The sequence below is a fragment of the Centruroides vittatus genome, unplaced genomic scaffold (assembly GCF_030686945.1).
Source record: "Centruroides vittatus isolate TY-2023 unplaced genomic scaffold, ASM3068694v2 contig_120, whole genome shotgun sequence".
Classification (NCBI taxonomy): Eukaryota; Metazoa; Arthropoda; class Arachnida; order Scorpiones; family Buthidae; genus Centruroides; species Centruroides vittatus.
Genome location: NW_027120768.1, coordinates 2,127,825 through 2,151,848, shown reverse-complemented (window position 1 = coordinate 2,151,848; position 24,024 = coordinate 2,127,825). Strand labels below are relative to the sequence as shown.

Genomic DNA, 24,024 nt, shown 5'->3' with positions numbered 1-24,024 from the left:
TTTGATCTCGAAGTAACGTGAGGCTCTTGCTGCTTGAGTAACATCTGGGTTGCATGCAACTTAAAACATTCCCTTGTTAATTCAAAACCAAGGATCAAATAATGTGGAGATTTGCAGACTGCTTTATGTAACACATTCTCAGATTGCTTTTTCATTGATGCTTTTAATTTTGATGCTAAGGTTTGAATACTAATTGTAAGTACTGCCTGTTATTGTAATATTTGTATCAATGGCAATATTGAAGGAATAATAAATACTGCAACATCTGGATTCTTTCCAGATACCGAGAATTATCTCCTCTCCTGGTTGAAAGTGAGCACTCTTTCAAGTCCATTGCAATGGATAGTATGCATGGAAATGTGCCATGTCACTTTTCTAACACACTGCCTGATAGAACTGACAAAACAATGCTGTGGAGCATGTGCAGAAGCTAATCGAAGGTGCCCATATAACTGATCAGAGAAGCAAATGGTTATGAAGATATGCATTTGCTCCAGTGCGCCGATAGATTGTGACACAGGTGAATATCTATGCCAGTCCCATGAGCCAATAGCAAGGAGATTCTGGTGAATTTTTTGTCCAGATAGGGTTTTACTGTGTCCGTGTGGTGCAAAATGTCTTGTGCCTCATGATGCTGCTCACTTGTGCCACATTCAGTTTTCACACCTGGGTTTTCCTGGATGGGCAAACACCTGGATCATGTGAAAGTGACCTCAAATTAATGTACTCCTATCTCTGAAGATGAGTTATAGACATTTGTTTTATTTATTCTCATTCTGATAATCATAAATACATCAACAGATCTATTATCTTGGAAATAAACAAAACTTGGCACTGTATTTAAATAAAAAGAAGCCAAAATTAAGGATTTATTAGGAGCATTTTTGGCTTATTGTTTGACTAACTTTACCTAAACTTCTTGTAGCTTGCCAAGGCTTGAAGCTTAAACTCTTGTGTTAAGGAAATGTCCTTAAAAAGCATCTGTTAATAAAACTTTAATGATAAATCATTATAAAAGGGAATATTTGTAATATTTGACATTGCATATCTTCGCTTTGAGTATTTACTTAGCGTGATGCAACAGAAATCTTAATTGTGCATTATTTATACTTTAAAAAAATCATCTTCAAAACATATTTTTCTCTCTTTATTTTCCTAATTGAACTTGAAATAATCTTGAAATATGGCATCTAACATCTGATCTTTTATTATTCCAAAAAAATTATGTATTAAAGTATACTTTTAAATTTGTTTTCTGAATATTAATGTCATAAAATCAAACTTTTATGCAAGAAATTTCACAATTTATGATTAAAATTATGCCAAAAGAACAAAAAATTCAATTTTTTGTTAATTAAAACCTATTCTTCCAGTCGAAAGAATATAATAGATTTGTAGCGGTCGCAGATTTGTGTTGCTGTAGTTACATAAATATTTAATTTTATCACCTTCGACTCATTAAAATTTTATAGCCTTAATTTATTTACGTATTTACTCTGTTTTAATCCATAAATTTTAATATTTTATGATGTTTCTAATTAACTTCTTTATTTCTTTTTAAGCAAGTATCCTTTTAAAACGAATGTGCTTGCAAGATAATTTGAATCGAAAACTTTGAGTAATTTAACAAGTCGAATTAACTTAAAATTGGAGAAAATTACTTCTAAAGTTACGTTTTAATGTTTAAATTGTTGTTTTATTGGTTAAAACAATTGAATAATTTTTGAGACTTTATAAAAGTCGCAAATTATTTATTGCAAGATGTTTTATGACACATAGAAACATTCTCTGCAGTTTATAGCTTGTGCATTTAGTACTTAAGTCAATAAAAATGACATATTCTGCTAAAAATATGTATTTTCTGAATATTATTTAAAGTTTTTTGTGACATTTAGTAAAATTTCTGTATTAACAGGTGTAAAATAATACAGGGTGTTCTCCTTGAACATTCCAAGTCTTAAACTGTCCTGTGAATAAAATGTGTTGAAAATATCAGTCAATACTCCCAAGTTTCATTTGCATTCACTTGAAAGAGCTTGCTGTTGCATGATGGCTATCTAGACTTCCACTTTCATGTGGTCTAGCTCATTGGGGTCTTGTTTCTTGGTCCACCCAGTCACCAGACATCATCTCTTTGAACTTTTTTCTTTGTGGATGTGTCAAGTATGGTGTATATGTTATAAAAGTGCCAGATGCGAGAGCCCTACGTACAAGAATCGCAGATGCCATTAATGGCACGACTCCTAACATGCTGGTTCAGATGTTGGCCAAAATTGAGTGCAAACCTGATATTGTCGAGAGCATATGTGGAAAAGTACCGATTCAATTTAGTAACTTTTTCAATATAACTATGATGAATTGTTTAAAAAATATGTTCTGTTTACACCTGGTGCCTAGTTTCAAGTTATACGAATAACAACACGAATGCATCATGTGGGTAGAAACTTTTATTGAATGAGTTTGTAATACAAGACACACTCAATATATTGGAGTTACTATTCACTTGACTTGCTAAGCAGTCCAAGCACCTAGTCTCTAGTTACGTGAGTAGAAGCATCACATGTCACAAACTCCTTCAGTGCATGGTCTTGCCAAACAAGTCAATACCATGTCGTATTTTCATGTTACTACTCACGTAACTTGAGACTAGGCACCCTGGATTGAGGGGTAAAGGCTTTGACTTTATTTTTGTAGGTGAGTTTCACCCTGATATATCTGCCTAGCCATGTAGACATGACTGAAACAGTGATAGGTATGAAAAATTTCCTTTCTACTTGCAGGCAGAAAGAGTTAAAGATTTATATCAGTAACATTCCATTTGAAACTTATGCATAATTCCAAATAAAAAATAACTTGTTTTTGGATGTTTAAATGTTAATTATTATATTTTTATCGAACTTCATAGAAAAGATTTACAAACGAGGATGGAAACATGCAAATGTTATTTGGCTTAGTACGGTCTTTTCTATGTATTGATTGCTATTATGGAATAGGGAAAGTTGTAACATGGAACATATAAAATCAGTTTACTTTTTATTTTTAACTCTGGTCAATATCTGAACTTCTATTATGGAAGTGTACTTTGGATGTTTAGAAGGAACGAACTAGTATCTGGCTCAAAATGTATTTATAATTGAAGTATTTGACAGAAGATTGCTACAGAATTGATTGCAAAATTACTAATTTATTGTTCTATAACTAGCAATTTAGTATATTTTGATGTGTATTGTCATTGTTATAATTTTTCCTCTGCTGAAATCTTTGCTTTTGCATTACCCGAACATGAAGATAGTATATTTTAAATCCTACAGGGATCACCGATACCTGCTATCAGTATAGAAACAGTTAGATTTGTCTACATTTTACAGTTTGATGGCTTGCTGCCATACTCAGTCACAAAATGAATAAAACCATCAGGCTCAAGGATGATCAATTTAATTGAATCAAAAATGTTGGCATTCTTCTAAAATTTCACTGTTAAAGATGCAGTAATTAGTCCAGCTAAGTTGTCAGTGGCTAGAGTATATCATCATCATATTAAGGCTGTTTGGTAGGCTGCAGTTACACCCTTTAAAGGTGACTCCAATCTATCTGTTGAGTGAAATATAAAGAATGATGCCTCAATTCTACCACCAGAATAGGAATTTATTCAGTTTTTTTCCTGATAAAATTGAAATATCAGAGATTAATTTGTATTAAAAGGAAGAAATGCATTCTTTTGTCACATTTTGCATTTAATTGTATTAAATTATGCCTTAATATTCTCGTATCTTATAAATAACTGTTATAATTATATTCTACTCAAAAATGAATGTATTTAAAGATCAGTATATATTTCTCCATGCAGAAGAATGAAGATAAAAGAAACAAGATTTGGTTTATAGTCAACAGCAGCGTGACACCGAGACTTTTTTATACAAAATTATGCTACGTAAAAGTAGATTTTTTGAATTTAGAGTTTGCATTTGTGGCTTGTTCTCTTCTTGTTTGCTGCAATTACAATGTAGTAACTGTAATTTATAACTAGCATTTTATCAAATAGCTGGAGTCCAGAATTGCTGCTTGCAGCTTGGTTTGAAGCTTTGGTTTGGCTCATTATTTCCAAATAGCTAAGCCGAGCTTTGCAAGATAATGTTTCTTAAGAGGAAGTGCATAACAATTACCTTAGACTTTGATAAGTGGATCGAGAAACCGGAAATTCCAATTGCTAAATTGAGGAAAGACTTATAATATTTCGTAAAATGAATAATAATCCATTGTCTTTGTCAATAACCAAAAACTGGTTTTTACCTATCAATCTTCCTGTTTTAGCATATAAATTTAATATTTATATTCATTAAACATCACAAATTTTAATTTTATTATTAAAATTTACAGAAAACAAATTGCAGAATAACATTTGCTGTTTTAAAAAAGTCTTGTTTGATGCTTTGGTGACACACTTCAATGTAATTAATTTTAAAAAAATTCATTGTAATGCTCATGTTATTGATTATTGCATTTTTTTTACTGTAAATAATATTTTTTATGCAGTTATTGTAATTGTGCAATAATGTAGAAGAAACTGTCTCTAAGTTGCATTAAAAGATTGATTATCTAATTAATTATTCTCTCAGAATTATTACATTTAATTTAAAAAAATTGAAGACCTATAAATTCCCACTGTCATCCATTTGTTTGTTGTTTCTTAATCTCGAGAACAGAGTTTGATAGATGAAAGCCAAGAGTAGATATGGAAAGATTAGGGTCAGGAGGCCCCAACTAACTATATACAAACTTCCAATGCAAACCAGATGTCACATTATTTCAATACAAAAATTTTTCCCCGAAAGGAGTTAAATGACCTGCACAGCTGTATTGCTAACTGAAAAGTATGATGTACAGGAGCAAGACACTACTAATTTGAGGTGGAGAGCATATATTTTAATATAAATAAATTTAAAATGACTGAAAATTGCAGCTTGACATCGTGACCATGTCACAATAAATAATTGCTCATGTTAAAGAATGTTTTTTGTTGATATTATTTGTATTTTCTTTAATTAGACATTCGGAAATGATATATAATTACCAGTTTCACAAACGTTTTCGAACATAAAAGTTCTTCATCAGGTGAAAAAAGGACAATTTATAAAAAAACGTTCGATGGAACAGTTTTTGAAGAGAGTTCGAAATGCTACTCGTGCGGATGTCGTCATCTCTGCGCATGGGCGAAAGTGGAAATTTTTCTGTAATGTCATCCGTCATATATGAGCATTTGCCATGCGACGGATAACGATAACTCCTCTTTGCTGTTAATACATTTTTTATCATGGGCGGTTTTGTGTATGTGAATTGCCTCCATCCATCTCAAATGGTGTATAAGGGGTGTGGTGTGGATGATCCTGGCCTCGTCAAACCTTGGCTGAATATCCGGTTCCGTGGCGTAACGTGCCAAAGCGGTTGTACATCTTTGGTGTCGGATGTCTGCTTTATGTTCTTTAATTCTCGCTCCTAGCGATCTTTTAGTGGAGCCGATGTACCATAAGTCTTCGTCACACCTGTGGTCTTTCAGCGGGATGGCATACACTCCAGATAGCTTGTCTTGGTTGGGAGGTTGCACTCGCACAGCTCTTTCGAAAACTGTTCCATCGAACGTTTCTTTATAAGTTGTCCTTTTTTCACCTGATGAAGAACTTTTATGTTCGGAAATGATACCGATTCAATATCTTTCTTTGGCTAATGCAGTGCTTTGCTGTAATTAGATGGTCAAATTTATTGGGTCCAAACTGGTTCTGAGTCAGCTGTTACTTACTTGCTAAAATGGTCGCATCCGTTATTGCCTTGGTATGTTACATAGCCAAGGGAAAGTAAGGAATGTGGCAAGATGGATCCGTAATTTTAGAACAAAAATATTTGCCCGACTTAATGGGTCTTCGAGTGGATGCAGTGCCAAACCAAAACGGAATCATGTTATCTCTGTTTGATTTGTTCAGTTGAATATGGACTAGTGATGCAGTCTCTCTTACGGAATGTCTTATCTACACATCTGTCCCAACAACTGTTTTGTCATGTAAGTAGCCGTCAATTTGGAATTAGGAAAACAAGGGCAAGTCAATTGTTTAATTATAAAACAAAGCATTGCAATGGCTAAAGTTTGGTGTTAAAAATAGACTTTGTTTAATTTTCTTAATTTTCAGTATTTTAAAAATGGAGGTTTGCTTGTTATCTACAGTTTACATCAGGCTTGAGCAGATGGCCTAAGCAAACCTATACAGAAATATTTGACACATCTTGTTTTAAATGTTAATGTCATGTGGATCTGACAGAAAGTGACAATGCTCATGTATATTGCGTAAATATAGTTTATTTTCCCATTGGGTTGTTAGTTAAATATCAATATTTGACTAGAAGAATTTTTCCTACTTGTGAGAGTGTGTTCTGTGAAGATCTTGCCTTTTTTTCTGTGGTAAATCTCGAGTGTGTTCTCCAGATCCTTGAGAAGACACAATTAAGATAGTCTTGGGAGATCACAGCAGGCACAATTAAGGGAGTCTCAGAAAGTTCTCATCACAAAACTGCAACCAACCACTCACCTGACTCTCCAGAGTTTTTCAATTGTTTTTTCTTTTGCTTTTTCACAACATACCTTGAACTTGTTACTGGTGTGAGTTACATGAAGGATAAAGAACACCGCTCAGACATACAGCACATGAGGAGTACCATGGCCCTTGCTGTTTACGCTGCTGATCCTGATATCGAGGTGCCCTTTAACCAAGCAAGGGCCATCCTCACTGTGAACACTTGAGATGGTTAGAGGCCATTTCCATTTATAAATCTAGCCTCACCACCATGTGCATCAATCACAAGGAAGAGCTGAATTTGTCAGTTGCTTGGCAGATCCTGATGGATACAGATCTTTAATTGCCAACACTGGCTACCCACACGAATGCACATGTCCAACATAATGATTTCACGAGACATGGATCCGATCTAATTTTCAAATCTTCATGTTCTATTTATCCTGTGTTCCATCAGTTATTCTGTGTATCACTCGAGGAAGAACTTTAAGCTGTTCAAAAACGTTTGTGATGTACTTTATCTGTCGTGTAACACACACCAGTAACAGGTTCAAGGTACGTTGGTGTTGTTTGGATGTAATGTTTGCTTTCCTTTTTAGTTTCTCCTCTTCTGGGCCATCCATTTTGGGAAAGATTAGCCAATTGTTTTGGGAATTTGGTGTTCCTGTTTCCATTAGAACTCAATCAAGCGTTTTTGGTTTACCGTTCTTGTTTGGGGGAAGAAGAATGACTCAATTTCATTACCACGTGGGACGATCTTCATAATGATAGATATTTCCACACCAAAAGAAGTTTTTAAAAAAGGTTTGAATTTAAAAAGAAGAGAAATTTTTTTTAATGTAGGAATCCTCGCAAAATGTAAAATTAAAGTTTGTTTGAAATCACGTAGCTCTAATTTACCCTTGTTGAAATATATATGTTGAAGATTTACGTAAGTGCCAAATGAGCATCTTACAGCTATGCTATCTCTCATATTCAGTCTTGGTCATGCGAATGCTCTCGTACATTATCTTGAGCATTCGTACGATTGACTTGACTGAATTACTTGGTGTTTGGCACTTGGCACTTCTTATTTTGTATGGCATAGCCTGTTCTCGTGTCACCAAACTCCACCTGAGTGATCAACTTAAATGTGTGAGGCCAAGCAGTGTGTATTTGTCACTCGCATAATTATGACTTTATCTCTTGGTCGACGGTATATATTAGTTTTTGGCATACCCAATGAGATTTCAAAGTTTAATTTTCAGGTGTTAATTAAGTTTTATAGCACAAAATTCTTCAGTAAAATCTGGTATTATAAGTTAAAAAGAAGATAGCATTTCTTTCTTAATGGGAGACAACCATATATGTCTGTCAATGAACTGTAATTTTCCAGAATACCTTTGGTTGTATTATAATATATGCAATAAAGTGCAGCCCAAAAATCAATTAACTGTATTCTGTATGTTACGGATACACTCGTGAATATGAATCATAATCCGAGTTCAGAATGACTGTTTTCTTTTATGGAATGACGGAGACATGATAAAAAAAATATGATTAAGGCATATGAGTATGAGAAGACTGCAATTTATTCTTTATGATGATTAACTGATTTCTGGGCCACTTATTTACATACAAGTTGTTTTGATTGTCCGAGATTATTTAAATATATTCATTTGTTAAAATGTTTCTTTTGTAGATGCCATTGCGAGTGAGGAAATGGTTCGAATTACTCCTTCCCTAAGAAGCAAAAAAGGTAATTTGAACAAAAAATATGTCATAAACTGTTTTATTCGTTAATAAATGCGGATGTGCATTACTTTTCTAGGTTCGATATGGTCCAAATCGGCAACTACGTTTCAGTGGTGGGAGGTGGAGATGATATTCAGGGTGAATGGACGGGGCAGACTCGGAGCCGATGGTCTCGTAAGTAAAACAATATGAAGAATTAAACATAAAATTAATTTATTGGAAAATTGAATTTACATTTAAAATCTCTTGTAGGCGTTTTGGTTTACGGACAAAAAAGGCGTCGAAGGACCTGTATTCGGTAGTAACGATAATTGGAACGGATTGGGTATCTTTTTCGATTCCTTTGATAATGACGGAAAGGTAAATATTGCTTGTAAATAACTAGTTTTGAATTTAATTTATACTATTAATTAATTATTTTTCAATAAGTGAAATGTTTAATGGCAGACAAAGGGAATTTAAATACATTTTTCATACACAGACATACTTGAAAACAACATACAACAGAGTTTGCAGCAGCCAAACTCTGTCCGATAATGTGAGATGAGGGTTGGACCCACCATAAAAAATTAAGATGTAAATGTGATACAAAGAGAACAGTGTTGTGATGTTCGGCTGGTATTTTTCTCTTATTCACCATACTAGTAGCTAACATGTGTAAAAGAAAAGTAGCCATAGCCAAAGTTAATGCAATGAAATCAAAAGCTTGTTACTAAGTTGAGGACTAATATATTTTTTAAAATGTTTAATTATCCTGTAGCCCCCTTAGTTTCCTATGGTACTGGTTTGCAGACAAATCTGCTTCCAGCTGTAGAGAACTCATCTGTCAACAATGCAAAATAACATTTATATATATATAAATGTTATTTTGCATTGTTTGACAGATGAGTTCTCTACAGCTGGAAGCAGATATATATATATGAATGAAATTATATACTTAAGTACTTTGATGTTGATTTCTGCTGTCCAAAATAGATCATAGTAGGAATTACAAGTCAATTTTTCTGGAGAATTATGTCTTGCAGTTCCTCACACTATCCTCTTTGACACTGTCAAAAAAAGACTAGATATTCCATGTTCCTCACTATTTCTTGCAGGAAATTCAACTCCTTTTCTGAATCTTTTTGTCCTGAACTTAACAAGATTACTCTTATAATAAAGGTTTTGAATTAACTGATTTGTATTGCAGCAGATCTTTGAGAAGCATACAGATCAGAAGGATTTTAATGTTTTTTTTCTATAAACTCCTATGCAAAATTCACTGTACACCTGTGTTATCGATATATCTAAAAAATTCACTTTTTAGATATATGGATAATTGCTATTTTAAGTTTTGGAGAGCCAGCATGGGATAAAGTTTATCTCCTTTGTAATTCTTCCATATAATTATATCATCATCCACAAATCCCACATAAAAGCTAATCTTGCTTCTCAGGTTTATTTCAGAAGAGTCCAGAAGAATATTACTCCCCAGAGATTGAAAAATACCTCCTCACATAACTTGGTATAAAATATATTTTGTAAAAACATACAAAAGATTATATATATGTATATAGAAGCAATAAATTGGTTGACCAATTGTATTTGTCACTCTCTCCAATAAGAAAAATACTCCCAGAGAATGTTTTCTGGAAGAAACACTGCTGCTTCCATACTTCTGTTATTTCTCTCTGCTATTTTCACCAACTGCAATTGGAAATCAATTAGCATTCCTTTGTTCTGTGTAATATTTCTCTGCAGAATGGAAATGGGGCTCTTTCATAATGTCTTTAACTAACTAATGCTACTTTCTCTCTTCCAAACCTCTTGAAAAACTCATCTAGCATCACGAATGCTAATTCATAGTTTATGCTTGGGTACAAGGACTCAAAATCATAAGGTCCTCCTCACTCCCTTTAATTTCTTTCAGTTCTATTCCTCAAGTCCACACTTTTCCTTATCCACTGATAATCATCCTTACTTTTATCCTATTTGCTAGCTTCTCCACTTTGTAGCTTTGCTTCTCTACAATTGGATTTGCTGATTATGGTTTCTTATGAATTTTTATATATGCAGTAATTGTAAGGCTATATACTGCATGCATCCGTCTTTTATGGATCTGATCCAAAGTCAAAAAGGCTGCTCTATGGGACAGTTTTTCTTGTGGGATCGGCAACAAGTAGTTAGACTAAAATTTTGCAGTATTATACTTTTGAAAACAGTGAGTCTGGTTTTTTTAATCATTTTTACATTTTGTTTGAGTTGTTTGTCCCAGATAATTTGGGCACCATTCCTTGCCACCTGGTTACCCCATTGTGAGTACAGCTGAACCTATGATAAGTATGAAAGAAATGCCTTCTGTGATGCCTACGAAGCAGAGAGTTAAAAAAAATTAGTAGTTTGTCTTTTGTGGAATTTTGAAAAAGTTATGCAATGCAAAATTTAACCTGCATTATTGAATTGAATTGAAATAACATGACAAAGTTATGCAATGCAAAACTGGCCGTCTCTAAGTACAGTCTGGTATGTTATAATTGTGTTTTTAATGTGCAAATGCAGTAGGTAATGGGTATAAATTTACCTAAATGTGAAAAAAATTTTCACACACTTGTTTTTTCATGAATTGACAATGCTTTACCTTACCAAGCAACACCAGTTGAATGCAGAAAACAGAAGAAAAACATCAGCTATTACCCAGCTTATACAATAGTTTATACCCTTAAGTATGTTTTGCATTGTTCCCCAAATTTGTGCACCTTCTCGATAAAGTATTAACACATTTGGAATACACTTGGTACACAGAAGGCATTTCTTTCATACTGTATTTGGTATCCCAAGTGAAAAAAGAAACCTTTGAGTATTGCAGAGAAGCTCAAAATTTTATAAAACTAAAGTGCAGAAGTGCTTAAAATCTGAACTCTTTCCCGTGAATAGTGTTATTTTTATTATACAACATGCCATAACATGATGTTTTCTAGGTATGCACAAAGTACGCACCATGTTATAAGAGAAGTAACTGTATAGCATAAAGAGATTTATTCATTAAAAATAAAGTAATTATTATTACATAAAGACAAAAATGCTCGATTTAGTTATTCAGTTTTATTTAGAAATGTCTTTGGCTTACATACATGAAGATGAAATGTTCAAATGTAAGTTGAAAATGGCCCAATTATAAATGGAAAATGTTGAGTAAAACTTTATTTTGTTACCCAAATTAAACAGTGTTATATTTGACATTACAGTGACAAGTTTTGTTCACTTTCATAAATTATAATTTACAGAAATTAATTTTTTCTTTTACTGTTCTAGGGTAACAATCCTTACATTATGGCTATGGTTAATGATGGTACCAAAGTTTATGATCATCAGACGTAAGTGCTATCTTATTGATACCAAATATAAAGACTTTTTAAATTAATATAGTGAAAAACACAAACAAAAAAACTTCCTTTAACTAATTTACAGTGAAAGTATTGACAAATTACTTTTTTATTACTGTTTTTTTTTCAAGATTATTAAAAACAGTGACTCTGAACCAGTGCTGCAGCCTACTGGTATGTTGTAAAGCTATTTTAAGTGTGTCGTGAGATGCTGAGATGGATCCAAGAAGAGCTATAGGGGCTTAAGTTTTAATTTTTCTGTGTCAAGAACAGGGCTTATTTGTTTAGTGGTTTTTAAAAACATTTTTGATAGTAAATGTGGTTTATCAGACAGTCTGCAATATAATCGCCATGTACATGTTAATAAAAGGTCCTTAGTAATTTAAATATTTTGTGTGTTAGCTCTTCCTTTGGGTTCTTCTGGATCCACTACAGATGAGACAAATAAAAAAGTTTGCAAAAAGAAATAGCAAAATGTACTTCTGTGTGTTATAAATTATATTTCAGAGTTTGTACCATTAAATTACCATAGAAAAAATATTAGAGAGAGCATCATGATTGACCAGTCCAGTAATAATTAATAATTGCGCAAAGGTTGCAGCTCACTTAAAGTGTGCCATAGGTTTCAAACATTTGGAAACACTGATTTAAGATAATCTGTTATATAATTATTATAATTTATAAATGAATCTAACTTAAAAATCATTTACTATTCGATTATTTCAGAGACGGCATCAATCAGCAATTGGCCGGTTGCTTGAGAGACTTCCGAAACAAACCATTCCCCGTTCGAACAAAAATTGAATATTACAGAAACGTTCTATCGGTTAGTTTGATGATCGGTTCCTTTATTTATGTCAATTTATAAAATAATTATGGAAAAGGTAGTATATTTACTATTGACATATCTATAAACACCTCAAAAAATCAGAAAATAAAGAAATTTTAACTTCTCTTTTTTTATTATTGTACAACAGACTCAAATTTTAACAATTTCAATAGATTTTATGGTATTTAAAAATAAATTAGCATAAAATCTTAATATCTAAAAAAATAATTTTGGCTAAAAAACATTGCTACATCATCTGCAATAATTATAATATAAACTTTTTTTTTTTTTACTTTAGTTTTCCTGTGTTGTTAATTAGAAAACCCTTTTCTAATGTCTTGAATGATTAAAATGTTACTCAGAAAATATTCTTTACAATTCTGTACAGACCACAAATCATTTTGTTGGACGATATTCTTTTAATTTATTATTTTTTAAATTTAAACTCTCTATCCATGAATGCTTTCGGCTCAAGTCAGTAGTTATAAAATGAATTTCCCAAGCCAGAAACGATTATTAAAGCCTTTTAAGTTATTATTCCTTCAACTCCTAGCTAATTTAAAAACCTGAAATGACTTCACAGCTTAATTTTGGACTTTAAGGAGTCCAAAATTAAGTGAAACTTCTCTAAAAATATTGAATAGAGAATCCTTCAGTATCTACATGTGACATTGTTATTACTGAATCACGAGTTTCAAACTCTTAAACTGTATTTGTGTGTAGAACTTCATTACTACATATAATCCTTATTATTTTGAGGTACTTCAGTTTAACACCACATTCAATTTAGTGCCAATTTGAAAGGCAGACAAATATATTTCTAAATTTAAGTTTGACTGTATTCTCGTCAGTCTAATTTATATTTTAGTAGCTTAAAAATTGGAATCTAATGAGTTATTTGAAATGTCTTTGCTATTTTGAAGTCAAATAATTTATTAATTTTCTAGATTTTATTTCATGCTGGAAATTCTAATAATGACGACGACTACGAAATGTGCATGAGAGTAGAAAATGTATTTTTGCCGCAGTTTGGTTATTTTGGTATATCGGCTGCAACTGGTGGATTAGCCGGTAAGTTTACGATATTCTGTTGGCTTATCTATATTTTTGAAAGTTATTAATGAAATTTTTCTGTTGCATAGATGATCACGATGTTCTCAAGTTCCTCGTGTCGAGTCTCTATCCTCCCGGAACACAACCCGTGAGTATCATCTAAATAAAATGTTTTCAATTAGTTGAAAAATGTCAATTTCTAACTGTTTTCTAATTTCTACTAGTAAGAAAGTAGTTAATTAAACTTCAAAATAAATATGAAATTTAACATATGCAAAACTAAATTTTCATATCTAAACTACTTAATAAGTACTGTACATAAGAACGGATATATAATACACATATGTAAAGCCTAGTCCCTTCTAGAGAAATTGAAAAGGAAACCAGTCTGTTTGTGTATCAGTTCTATTTCCAAAAATGCGGGATATCTCACAGAAAACAAATTCAAATAATATCTGCTATTGTTGCCATTGAAATTATGCAAGAATGGATGTTGGTATTGTTGATAGCAAATTGTAATAATGCAGTAGCATTCACATTCTCATTTAGGATTTTATTATTCAAGATAAACTTTAGTCAAATTATGGTGGATATTTCAATGATACTTCGCGATGAAAAGTCACAAATTTGGCATCCTGGATTGGAGAATTGTGTGGAATTAACCGGCTCAAACCTGGCTTTTCTAAAGCAGTTTTTTTTCTCGACCAGTTCTTTGTGAAGAGAGGAGTATGATCTGCAAACCACTGCTTAACAAAGTGCTATTCTAAAAATTGTTTCCTTAATTTGGCAAGTTGAAAGCTGGGTGAATAATTATGTTTATTGAAATATTAAAGTTAATTAAGGAAAGAAATTTTTAACTTTTTTACTCTACTTACCTCAACAAGTATAGAGATCAGGCAGTAGTTTTTAAAATTATATATAATATATTAATCTTGACAATTTCAGTTTTAGTTACTAAATATACTTTCATATAACATTTGATCTACTTAATCTTGATTATTTGTACGTGTTTTAGACCCCACAACAGACAATTGCAGACACTGAAAAAGAAAAATTCTCAAAAGAATATGAAGAATACAAAGTTAAACTGGAAAAACAGAAAGAAGAGTATGTTACATTTTCATTTTTTAAGCAATTATATTGGAAAGTGTATTTTGAAAAATCTCGCATTCTTTCAGGTATCGCCGACAACATCCAGACGAAGCTCACAAAAAGGATATGGAATATAATCCGGAAGAAGCGGTTAGTGCATTAATCAATTAAATTTAAAGTTTATTATTTTCGTTTCTTTATTTTGCATTTGTTTCTTTAGTATGAAAGCTTCCAGCAAAGAGAATTAACACAAATATTTCAAGGTCAAAGTCAGATATTCGAAGCAATGAAATCATTAAATAGGAAATTAGATGAGATCATTGGTCGTCAGGAGCGATCTCTTTCGATGCTGTCTGCGGTACAAGTGGGAGGAGTCGGAGGAGGTAATGTGAGAATGTTCTTAAGAATTTTTAATTTATCTTATTTAATGTAAATCTGAAAATTAAATGTGTAACAAAATTAAAAAGTACTGACAATGAAAGACCCATCTAGTCATTTGTGTTGACTGTGAAGGTTGCAAAAGGCAATTGGTTAGACCAGTGTTGATACTGATGTCTTAATTTTGATATTTGTGTGCATATACTGTACTTTAATTAGAAACAATGCATGGTGTGAGTTAGTTGACTTGGAGGGGAAGTGTTGTAAATCCCTCCTCTTTGACACCAGTGTGAGGTCGCCAACTAGAAGGGGGGGGAATATTTACATTCTGCATCAGAATGATCTAGGGTCTGTTCATATGTGGGTGGTGGTCATGGAGACAGTGACAACACATGCCTTCACAGATAACCCATTTATTTGAACAAAAGGTTGCTTACAAGGTTTCTGGAGGTTCGCTGATTCTTTGTATCACAATTTTATCCAAAATTCCTTTCCTAAAGTTCCTTCTGGGAGGAGGTGAGATCATAAAAGTGTCCAAGTGTCCACTGACTTCTAGTAGAGGTTGTGGTGTTCAGTGGGTTGCGGATACGGGTTGATGTTCATGGAGTAGACAAGAAGCTGGTCATACACTGAGCTAGTTGAATGAGATGTTCAGGGTAAAGCGATGCCGGTTTCACTTCTTCCTTGATGCGACACAGGTTTTGTCGTTCAGGCACAATGGAGAGAGGCTGCTCTCTTGATGGGTTTACACTTTGTGTGTTGTCTGAAAGAGTGCTTTGTGTCCTTGAAGACCAGGAATTATATAAATCTCCATTTTCAATCGGTTGATTCACCTCATCCATGCTTTCTGAGTGGTCATTCCCGTGTTACTAAGCATAACAGGACCACGACTTGGATTGCAGGAGAGGTCAAACTGAAAACTGAATTTGATCTCCCAACCAGAGATGGTCATTCTTAGGACTATATTCTTTCCACAATTTATGACTTTGCATTGCGTTTTAACACAAACAAAATCTGTGTCTAGCTACAACCATTTTTTCTTGTCTTGTAAATCTAAATAAACTTTTTGCAAATTTGATGACAGTTCGGACCTGCCAGAACCGCAATATAGTTAATGTTTATACATATCTTGATCTATCATTAACATGGATCTGGATAATAGAATAGAAATACAGTACTTTAAATTGTCCAAATCTCTGGTTCTTTTTTGGAAAAAAAAAAAAACTATTACTACTTGCCATGTAAAAGTAAATTAGCAAGAAATTTTAGTAACATTAATAAAACAAATATATTAAGGAATGTTTATTTAGTAGTTATTTAATTAAATCTTAAAGGCTAGTTTACATAATATGATTATCACTAACATTTTTTGCCTTGTTTGAACAAGCCTGTAACTTGTTAGCAACCTTGATTCAAGAAGTTGCAGCAGTGTTACAGAAGATTTAATCTGTCAGATTTTTTGCTTTTCACATTGATCATGTCACTGATTGATTTAAAAGTTATTTTACTATAAGTCAGGGATGGCAAACCTTTTTGAGTCCACATGCCATATTGTAAGCATACTTAGCTTTAAAGATGTTAATGTGTGCCAAAGTCTTAGACTTTGAATAATAATATTTAAAGAAATTAAATGAATACGCTTTAATTCGAATAAATGTAAAAAATCTGATTGAAAAAAGGATGATCAGGTGATAAACAGAAAGGATGATTGAAAAGGACAGAAATCATAAGATACATTACGTGCCACTTTGGACACGCGTGCCATAGGTTCGCCACCCCTGCTATAAGTCATATTCTCACTACTTGAGAGAAATGCATGCTCTCTCATACTCAATGACTTACAAGATGTATTCTGGTGCATTGTGTAAACCAGCCCTTAGGGTGCGACTATGCAGGCGCGAGTGAGAGTATGTGGCGAGAAGAGGCAAGACATGATAAATATCAAACCCTGTCAGATATGTGCGAGAACCAGAAATTCACTCACACCAGCAAGATTTTTCACTTTTCGCTTGTGCACGTTTTTCTTTGCGAGAACTATATTGCTCGCAACCTCTCACTTCTAAATTCATGTCTGCATAGTCACACCCAAGGCCAATTCATGTAGGCAATGAAGTTATGACAGCATCAATGACCACTAATTGATTTAACAGATCATCTATTTTGAGCATAATAATTGATAGAGATGATCAACCAGACCTGCCACTGATGTTGATTTAGTAGTAATTTTGTTATTCACATGCATTGCTTTTAATATAGTTGTCAGTCTTCTCTACTACAAAATCTGTATATATTTAAAAGGAATAAAAGATAACTATTAAATTCAGTTACAAAATTATATATATTTGTCAAGTTTTACAAGGTTAAATTTTATTTACCCAAAATTATATCTTGTTAGTTCCCCACGGAGGTCAAGGAATGCCGCCACCGGCCATGCCAGTTGATGGATTGCGTCGACACGAGGTAGATGCTCTTCTTGGAAACCAGAGAGAGATGGTACAAGCCTCTAGAGATATCAAGTAATATACTAGTTTTTCCTCTTTAACTTCTTTATAATGTTGGCAAAATATTTAACAAGTAAACTTCGCTCAGAGCTTTTGTTGCAGAAATTCATCAGCGTACTGGTTCGCTTCTGGCTGGTCAAGCAACTCCTCAGGGCAGCGGAGGCGGCGGCCAAGCATTCCAATATCAGACACTCATCAACGAAGTGAAAGACGGGCTAAATGTAGTAAAACGTGACGTTTCGTCTCTCCACGCAAAAACAGTTAGCATCTTTCTTTAACAATTATTTTAAAAGTATTCATTATGAAATTATTTAATGTAACTTGAATTTTTACAGGGAGGACCATGTCCCGCCATGCCACAAGTTAGCTGCCTTACTCCTACATATTTCTTTATTTTTATGGGATTACAGCTAATAATTATGATTGGATATATTACTTATCAGTATGTAGTTCTATTTATTTCTGTTGTATAACTTATCATTTTGAATTCACTTCACAAAATTCTCATAAAATAGCATAATCTCTCTTAAAACTTTTTTGTTGCATAGATTATCATATAATTATTACTGACAAGGGGACCATTAAGCCTTGCCCTCCTCAAATTGATTGATTTTTTTTTAAATATGTTATAGTATTCTTATCCAATTATTATATATATTAGGCCAAAAACATATCATTTTATAATTGCAAATAAATTTAATATACTTTTAGACAACTGTAGGAAATGTACCCATTTCCTATTCAATGGAAAAATAAAAATTATCTTAACTTTATGCCTTTACCTGGCAAAACAGAGTTGCTGTGCTCAATTTGGAGAAATATGTGAATACAACCCAATCCTGGTCTTTGGGATGTAACTTGTTAATTGTTGCAACTGCATGCTGGGGTCATCAAAACAAATTACACCTTACATCAGACTTTCAATTGCCATATAGAGATCATTGTTGTAAGTAAAGTGCAAAAACTAATCAGTGAAAAAATGGAATGTGCAGAGACAAGTAATTTTAATTTGGAGAATGTTGAACTGACAGACAAGAAGCAGAAAGGATGAGCTTGCAAATGCTCTAATTTATTGTAAAAATATGTTGCAAAGCAAGAGTATGATTAATAACGTGACTCCACGCAAAATATTATCTGTTTCTGCCGCTATGGGAGAGGAAAAATTTAAGGAAATTGTGCACGTGCTGGAGGATATAATAATTCACATGATTGTGTATTACAGGAAAAGATTGCATTTAAAAAAAGGTTAATGTGAGCCTAGGTATACAAAATGGCGGCGTTTCCAGTAACCTCGATGGCAAGTGTTTTTAGAAAAGAAATGTAGATGGCGCTGATAGTAATGATGCCTTCGTATGCAAATATCCATCAAAAAATTCCATTCAGGAAACATGAGGAATAATGTGAATTTCGAATTTTGGTTACGATGTAGACGGATTATGCATGTTGATAATTTTTTAAAAAGTGTCTGTGTTTTTTTAAAGTTTGTACAATTTACTCAAAGTCTAAAGTTATCGAGGAGGAAAGTTTGTCAATGGTAATTAACATGTTAAACGTGTCCTTAATGTGTTTAATGTCAGAAAAGTGTATTAAAGGTGTGTTAGCATTGTGTAAGTGAGGTAAAAATTTTGTAAAAGGGTTTATATGTGGTTCAAATGTGCGTTTAAAGTGTGCAAATGTGAGTTAAATGTGTTTAAACGTGGTTTAAATGGGCGTTTATAGTGTGTAAATGTGTTAAATGTGTTTAAAAGTGTGTAAATGTGTGTTAAACGTGTTAAATTTGTCATAACCAAGGATATGTAATAGTGATTTCCGACCCGAAAGACAACGTGAATGACACATGGAAGGCTAGGTGGCCGTGGATCGCATATGCCACCCTCTATGGAGATGCTGCCTATCATAGATGAAAAGGCAAGAGAGATGTGAATCGTAAGACTGCAGTTCTTAAGAGGAGTAAAATTTATGTACAATACAGGCAAATTTTGTTCGAACCACTGATGTATAGAATCTCGTAATTCACTTCGTCCATGCATCGATTGAATTTATAGGTAGTATGACTACTTTTTTATTTTTCGTTTCTGGTCCAAGATTAGGAAAAGTAACCAAAAGCAGGGAAAAAAGTAAGTAGCAAATTTACGTTTTAAAAATGTTTGTTTTAAAAAAGTTTAAATATAGGTGCATTTAGGTTATTGTTGACGGTTGCCATTTTGTATACCTAGGCTCACATTAACCTAAAAAAAGTATTCAGAAAGAAGAGAAGCTTGCAGCTACAATGTCCAGTATGCCAACCAGTCGTCACATTTGTTCAACTATGCTCACATGAGTCATTTTTATGAACTCAGTGTAGAAACAAAGACAAATACTTTAAACGTTGATATCTTGCAGACTCTTGCATGTTAGCAAGAGTTACTTTGTGTACTAGTTGGATAAGTGTACTATAACACATTAAAAAACCCCTTGCCCTTCTTAGATTGTTTGATTGATGGTCTCCTTGTGAATATTATTTAATTGGATCTTTTCTGTTTGTTTTAGAGATTTCTAATTTATTTACTAATAATTCATATATTTTTATTTTTTCTTTTAGCTTTTTTAAAACAAATGCTCAGATACTAGTGTGTAGACAATAGAAGAATTATTCTACATATTCATTTACTGTATGCATTTGGCATTTAACTTCATTTACCTTTCAGCCTACTTGGCTCCATTTTAAATGAATATCTGATCTGATTCATTTAGTATGGCCTCTAATATGAATCTATAAAATACACAGGTTCTTCCAAAAAGAATGCTACCATTTCAAATTACTGTAATTGTGTTAATTATGACCCAAGAAGTACACATAAATGCCCATCAATGGAGTAACTGTTTCAATTTCATCTACTGTCTGCTGCCTCTAGGAAGCACAGTAAATAAAAATGGCAACATGCAAAGTCAGAATCGGTCATTGTACTACTGAGCTTTGGCAGACAATTTCAAAGTAATCCACCACATTCTTGTTGCACGGTGATGACTGATTCTGACTTTGCAAACTGCAGAACACACAATGTCTTATCTGTTGCAGATTTGCCATTTTTATTTAGGGCAAATGGTAGTTGAAACTCAAATGCTTACTCTGTCAATTGGCATGCGATGCATACTTGGGTAATAATTAACATTGCTACCATTTTAATTTACTGTAATTTTCTTTCTAGAAGATTATATGTTGATTAAGGTATCCACAATGAATACATATGTCTGATTCAATACTTATCGACACTTTTTTTAGATATTACTGCTGCTGTTTTTTCCTTTGCAGGCTGTAAAAGGCCCATCTATTGGGTACCATATCTTCACTGCAATGTTCTATAGGATTATAATAAGAATTAAGTTTTCTATAAAATAATAGTGGAAATGCTCTTATTTTTCTCTATAATTTTAAGTAAATAGTTAACAAATAAATCCAGTAATTAAATATTTGGTGTAATCAGGATACATTTAGGCTACTAATGACATAAGATGTCAATATAATAATTTAAACAAATTACAATAATTAAATTAGTGTAAATATAATGCAATAAATTTGAAAATTAGATATTTGTTTTAATATTAATAAATTGAGCCAGGAGATTACTTATATAGTTGAGAAATTTTACATATAAAAATGACTATTTAATCTTCTTATATTGAGAATTTCTTAAATCTGTGTGTTACTATTGCCATTCTATTCCAATCAGGTCAAAGCTCTTCATTTATTATTAAATTCCTCCAACACTTCTACATTGTCTGGCCTATTTTAATTTGCATATACTTTTAATTGCGTGTCATGATTTGTAATCAGATATTTACAAGCCTTATTTTTATTTTCAGGAGCAGTAAAGAGTCGCAAGCAAAGAAATTTTACTGATCTTATCTATTTTATATATAAATATAAAATAAATTTAATATTAAAAAAACATTCCATGTTGTTTCGGAAGAGAGTCAGCTCCAGAAAACATGCGGAAACAAGACAACCATGTAACCGAACGAAAATTGCGTACAAAATTTAAACTTATGACAGAAAACAAACATCCTGAAATGTAAATTCTGTACAAAATGCAAAAAAAACTGATCAAGTATGATTACGAAATTTATAAATTTTGGCCAAAGATACATATTTCCTAACACCATTTTTTATTTTAATTATTATTTCTAATTAATTTCTGTCTAATGATAGTCTTCCAATGAAATTTTCTAATTTTACATAAAATCTGCTGGACTGCTAGATTCATATTGGGGTATTTTAATTTATTTCCTTACACAAAATAATATAAAATCATATATGTATGTAGATTAAGCTTTGTTTCTTGGAATTTTTTACTTATATATAACTCATTTTTGTCATCAAATAATGTAAAGTTTTGAATTTTGGAAATAGGGTTTTAACGTTAGAAATTTAGAGTCGTCGTGGCACACAAAAACATTCGGTCAAGTAGAGGTTTGCGCGACATTTTGCAGCTTTTACTTGTCAATCTTTTTAAACACCTCGGAAAATAGTATTAAAGGGGAGAAACTTTAAAGTATTATTCACAGGTTTATATAAATTAGGAAGCTTTATTAAAATACCATGGCATTTAACTGGTATCTTTGCATTTGTCGCAAACTCCGCTACTATTTTTGGCATGTTGGAGCCATGTATTAAAGTTTAGATCCATAAATTATTGTAAAAAAATTTCATATGAGACCCGAAACATAGTCACAAATAGCAGCTATGAGTGGTGCGCAAGTATTAAAAATACTGGTTAAAAGCCTGCGGTTATTTATACAAAATAAACTAGCAAAGGGGACGGGTTCTTAAAGCTTTGCTCAAAAGAAATTTTATATCAGAATAATAATTTTAAACATTTTTTAATGAAATTTAACGTATTTCTCTTATAGTTAATTAATTATGATGATAAATCTATACCTTAACTTTTGCTTTTTTAGTTATAATGAAATAACATATCAACTTGGGGCATCAAATTGTATTTTTTTTTTTTTTTTTTCTGTTGAGTAATCATTTAATTTGATCCTTTAAAGTGTACGGTTTTATAATTTGTGTTAAATGTTTGTAAATTTAGCAAATTACATTCTTAAAATTACATTTAAATTGACTAAAACATGCCCTGATACCTTTGTCGAGGTATCGCCAATGTTTCTATATCATAAACACTTACAAAAGTTGCAGATTTTCAAAAAAAAAAAAAAAAAAAAAAATGTGTGCATATGCAGCGGCAGTTTTAAGTTGCGCGAGGCCTTAAGCAGACTGGACTGTAATAGTGAGGCCTGCTTATCTAACGCAAAGCCCATATCATGCTAGCTAGTACCGCATTTGATCAAGACCCAGTGTCGACAAATGTGTGTTTGCATCCAAGGCCTCTAAAAGTGCTGTGCATTTGGGTCTTGGTTGCACAAGGCTTTATGCCTAAAACTGCCACTGATCATGTATAAACAAAATTCAATATTGGAATTTTTTTTCAGAGGTAGTTTTTACAAAACAGATGATACTGATCAGGTTTTTATACTACAGAAGTGAATTTACATGTTAGTTTCTGTTACTGTTAAGTTTGGCTAATTTAGGGTTCATTTTTTTCATAGAAACTGCATCATCATTTACCAAATTACCCTAGATCAGTAGTTTCAACCTGTTTTAGAAGCAAAGTAAGTCAGTAAGGATGTCTGTTTACTGGCTTACTTTGTCTGGGATACACCTGATATTGTATAACTTAATTTTTGAAGTAAATTATTGGGTATTCGAGGATCTTGCAGTAAGTTTCTATGGTCGTTACAACACCCTGGATTTACTCTGAGGTGTCATGGCAAGCTTCTGCAGTGCAAGAACACCAATATCCAATAATTTATTTAAACTTTATGTAAATTATTGGGTACTGGAGATCTTGCAACACTCCAGAATGAATTTGGGGTATCGCAATGAGCTTCTACGGTCTTGAGGTCCCGAAATCCAGGTTGAACTTTGCCATCCTAGACCCTTACTAAACTCTCTCACACGCAAAGATCAATTGCAGTAACAGTTTACATGGACCGAAAACATTCACTTCACGAAAATCCTCCAAGAAAACCCTGGAAACTACTGAAATCTTTGAGTTTTATTATTCATGTGATAAATTCTCTGTCCAGAATTTCTATTTTTGTATGTAAATTTTGAGTGTTCTGCTAATTTGTGAAGTGTGCAAAAATTATCAAACGAGTGACTCCTCATTAATTAATTGTTAAATATATCAATTTGTGGGTTCCTCTCTGTATGTTTGGTACACGTGGAAAAATCGAGTGTGCATGTGTATAGGGATATAAATTATATAGTTATACACAAACACACTTCACAAATGTCAAATTTTTCGATATATATATATTTATATATCACATTTAAAAACATGTTGCCAATAAAAAGAAAATGTTTCTGCTGATTTTGTGTGGTTGTTTTCTTTAAAAAAACAGAATTAAGACGTGAAATTCTTCACAAATTTGCGAATTTCACGAAAGTGCCGTCGTTTCGTCTGTTTTAA

At 32.6% G+C, this 24,024-nt stretch overlaps 1 protein-coding gene across 1 annotated transcript in view; it reads left to right on the top strand.

The window, feature by feature from the left end:
• The window catches only part of ergic53 (protein ERGIC-53), a 30,285-nt gene extending 6,360 nt beyond the window's left edge, over window positions 1–23,925 (top strand). The window contains exons 2-15 of the mRNA XM_067281988.1: window positions 8,242–8,298; window positions 8,371–8,468; window positions 8,547–8,654; window positions 11,586–11,647; window positions 12,383–12,482; window positions 13,433–13,556; window positions 13,628–13,686; window positions 14,554–14,645; window positions 14,717–14,780; window positions 14,851–15,013; window positions 17,404–17,524; window positions 17,598–17,769; window positions 17,845–17,951; window positions 21,353–23,925. Of these exons, the coding sequence (XP_067138089.1) occupies window positions 8,242–8,298; window positions 8,371–8,468; window positions 8,547–8,654; window positions 11,586–11,647; window positions 12,383–12,482; window positions 13,433–13,556; window positions 13,628–13,686; window positions 14,554–14,645; window positions 14,717–14,780; window positions 14,851–15,013; window positions 17,404–17,524; window positions 17,598–17,769; window positions 17,845–17,951; window positions 21,353–21,389 (1,364 nt within the window). The 3' untranslated portion in view covers window positions 21,390–23,925. The remainder of the gene's footprint in view (window positions 1–8,241; window positions 8,299–8,370; window positions 8,469–8,546; window positions 8,655–11,585; window positions 11,648–12,382; window positions 12,483–13,432; window positions 13,557–13,627; window positions 13,687–14,553; window positions 14,646–14,716; window positions 14,781–14,850; window positions 15,014–17,403; window positions 17,525–17,597; window positions 17,770–17,844; window positions 17,952–21,352) is intronic.
• The last annotated feature ends 99 nt before the right edge of the window (window positions 23,926–24,024 follow it).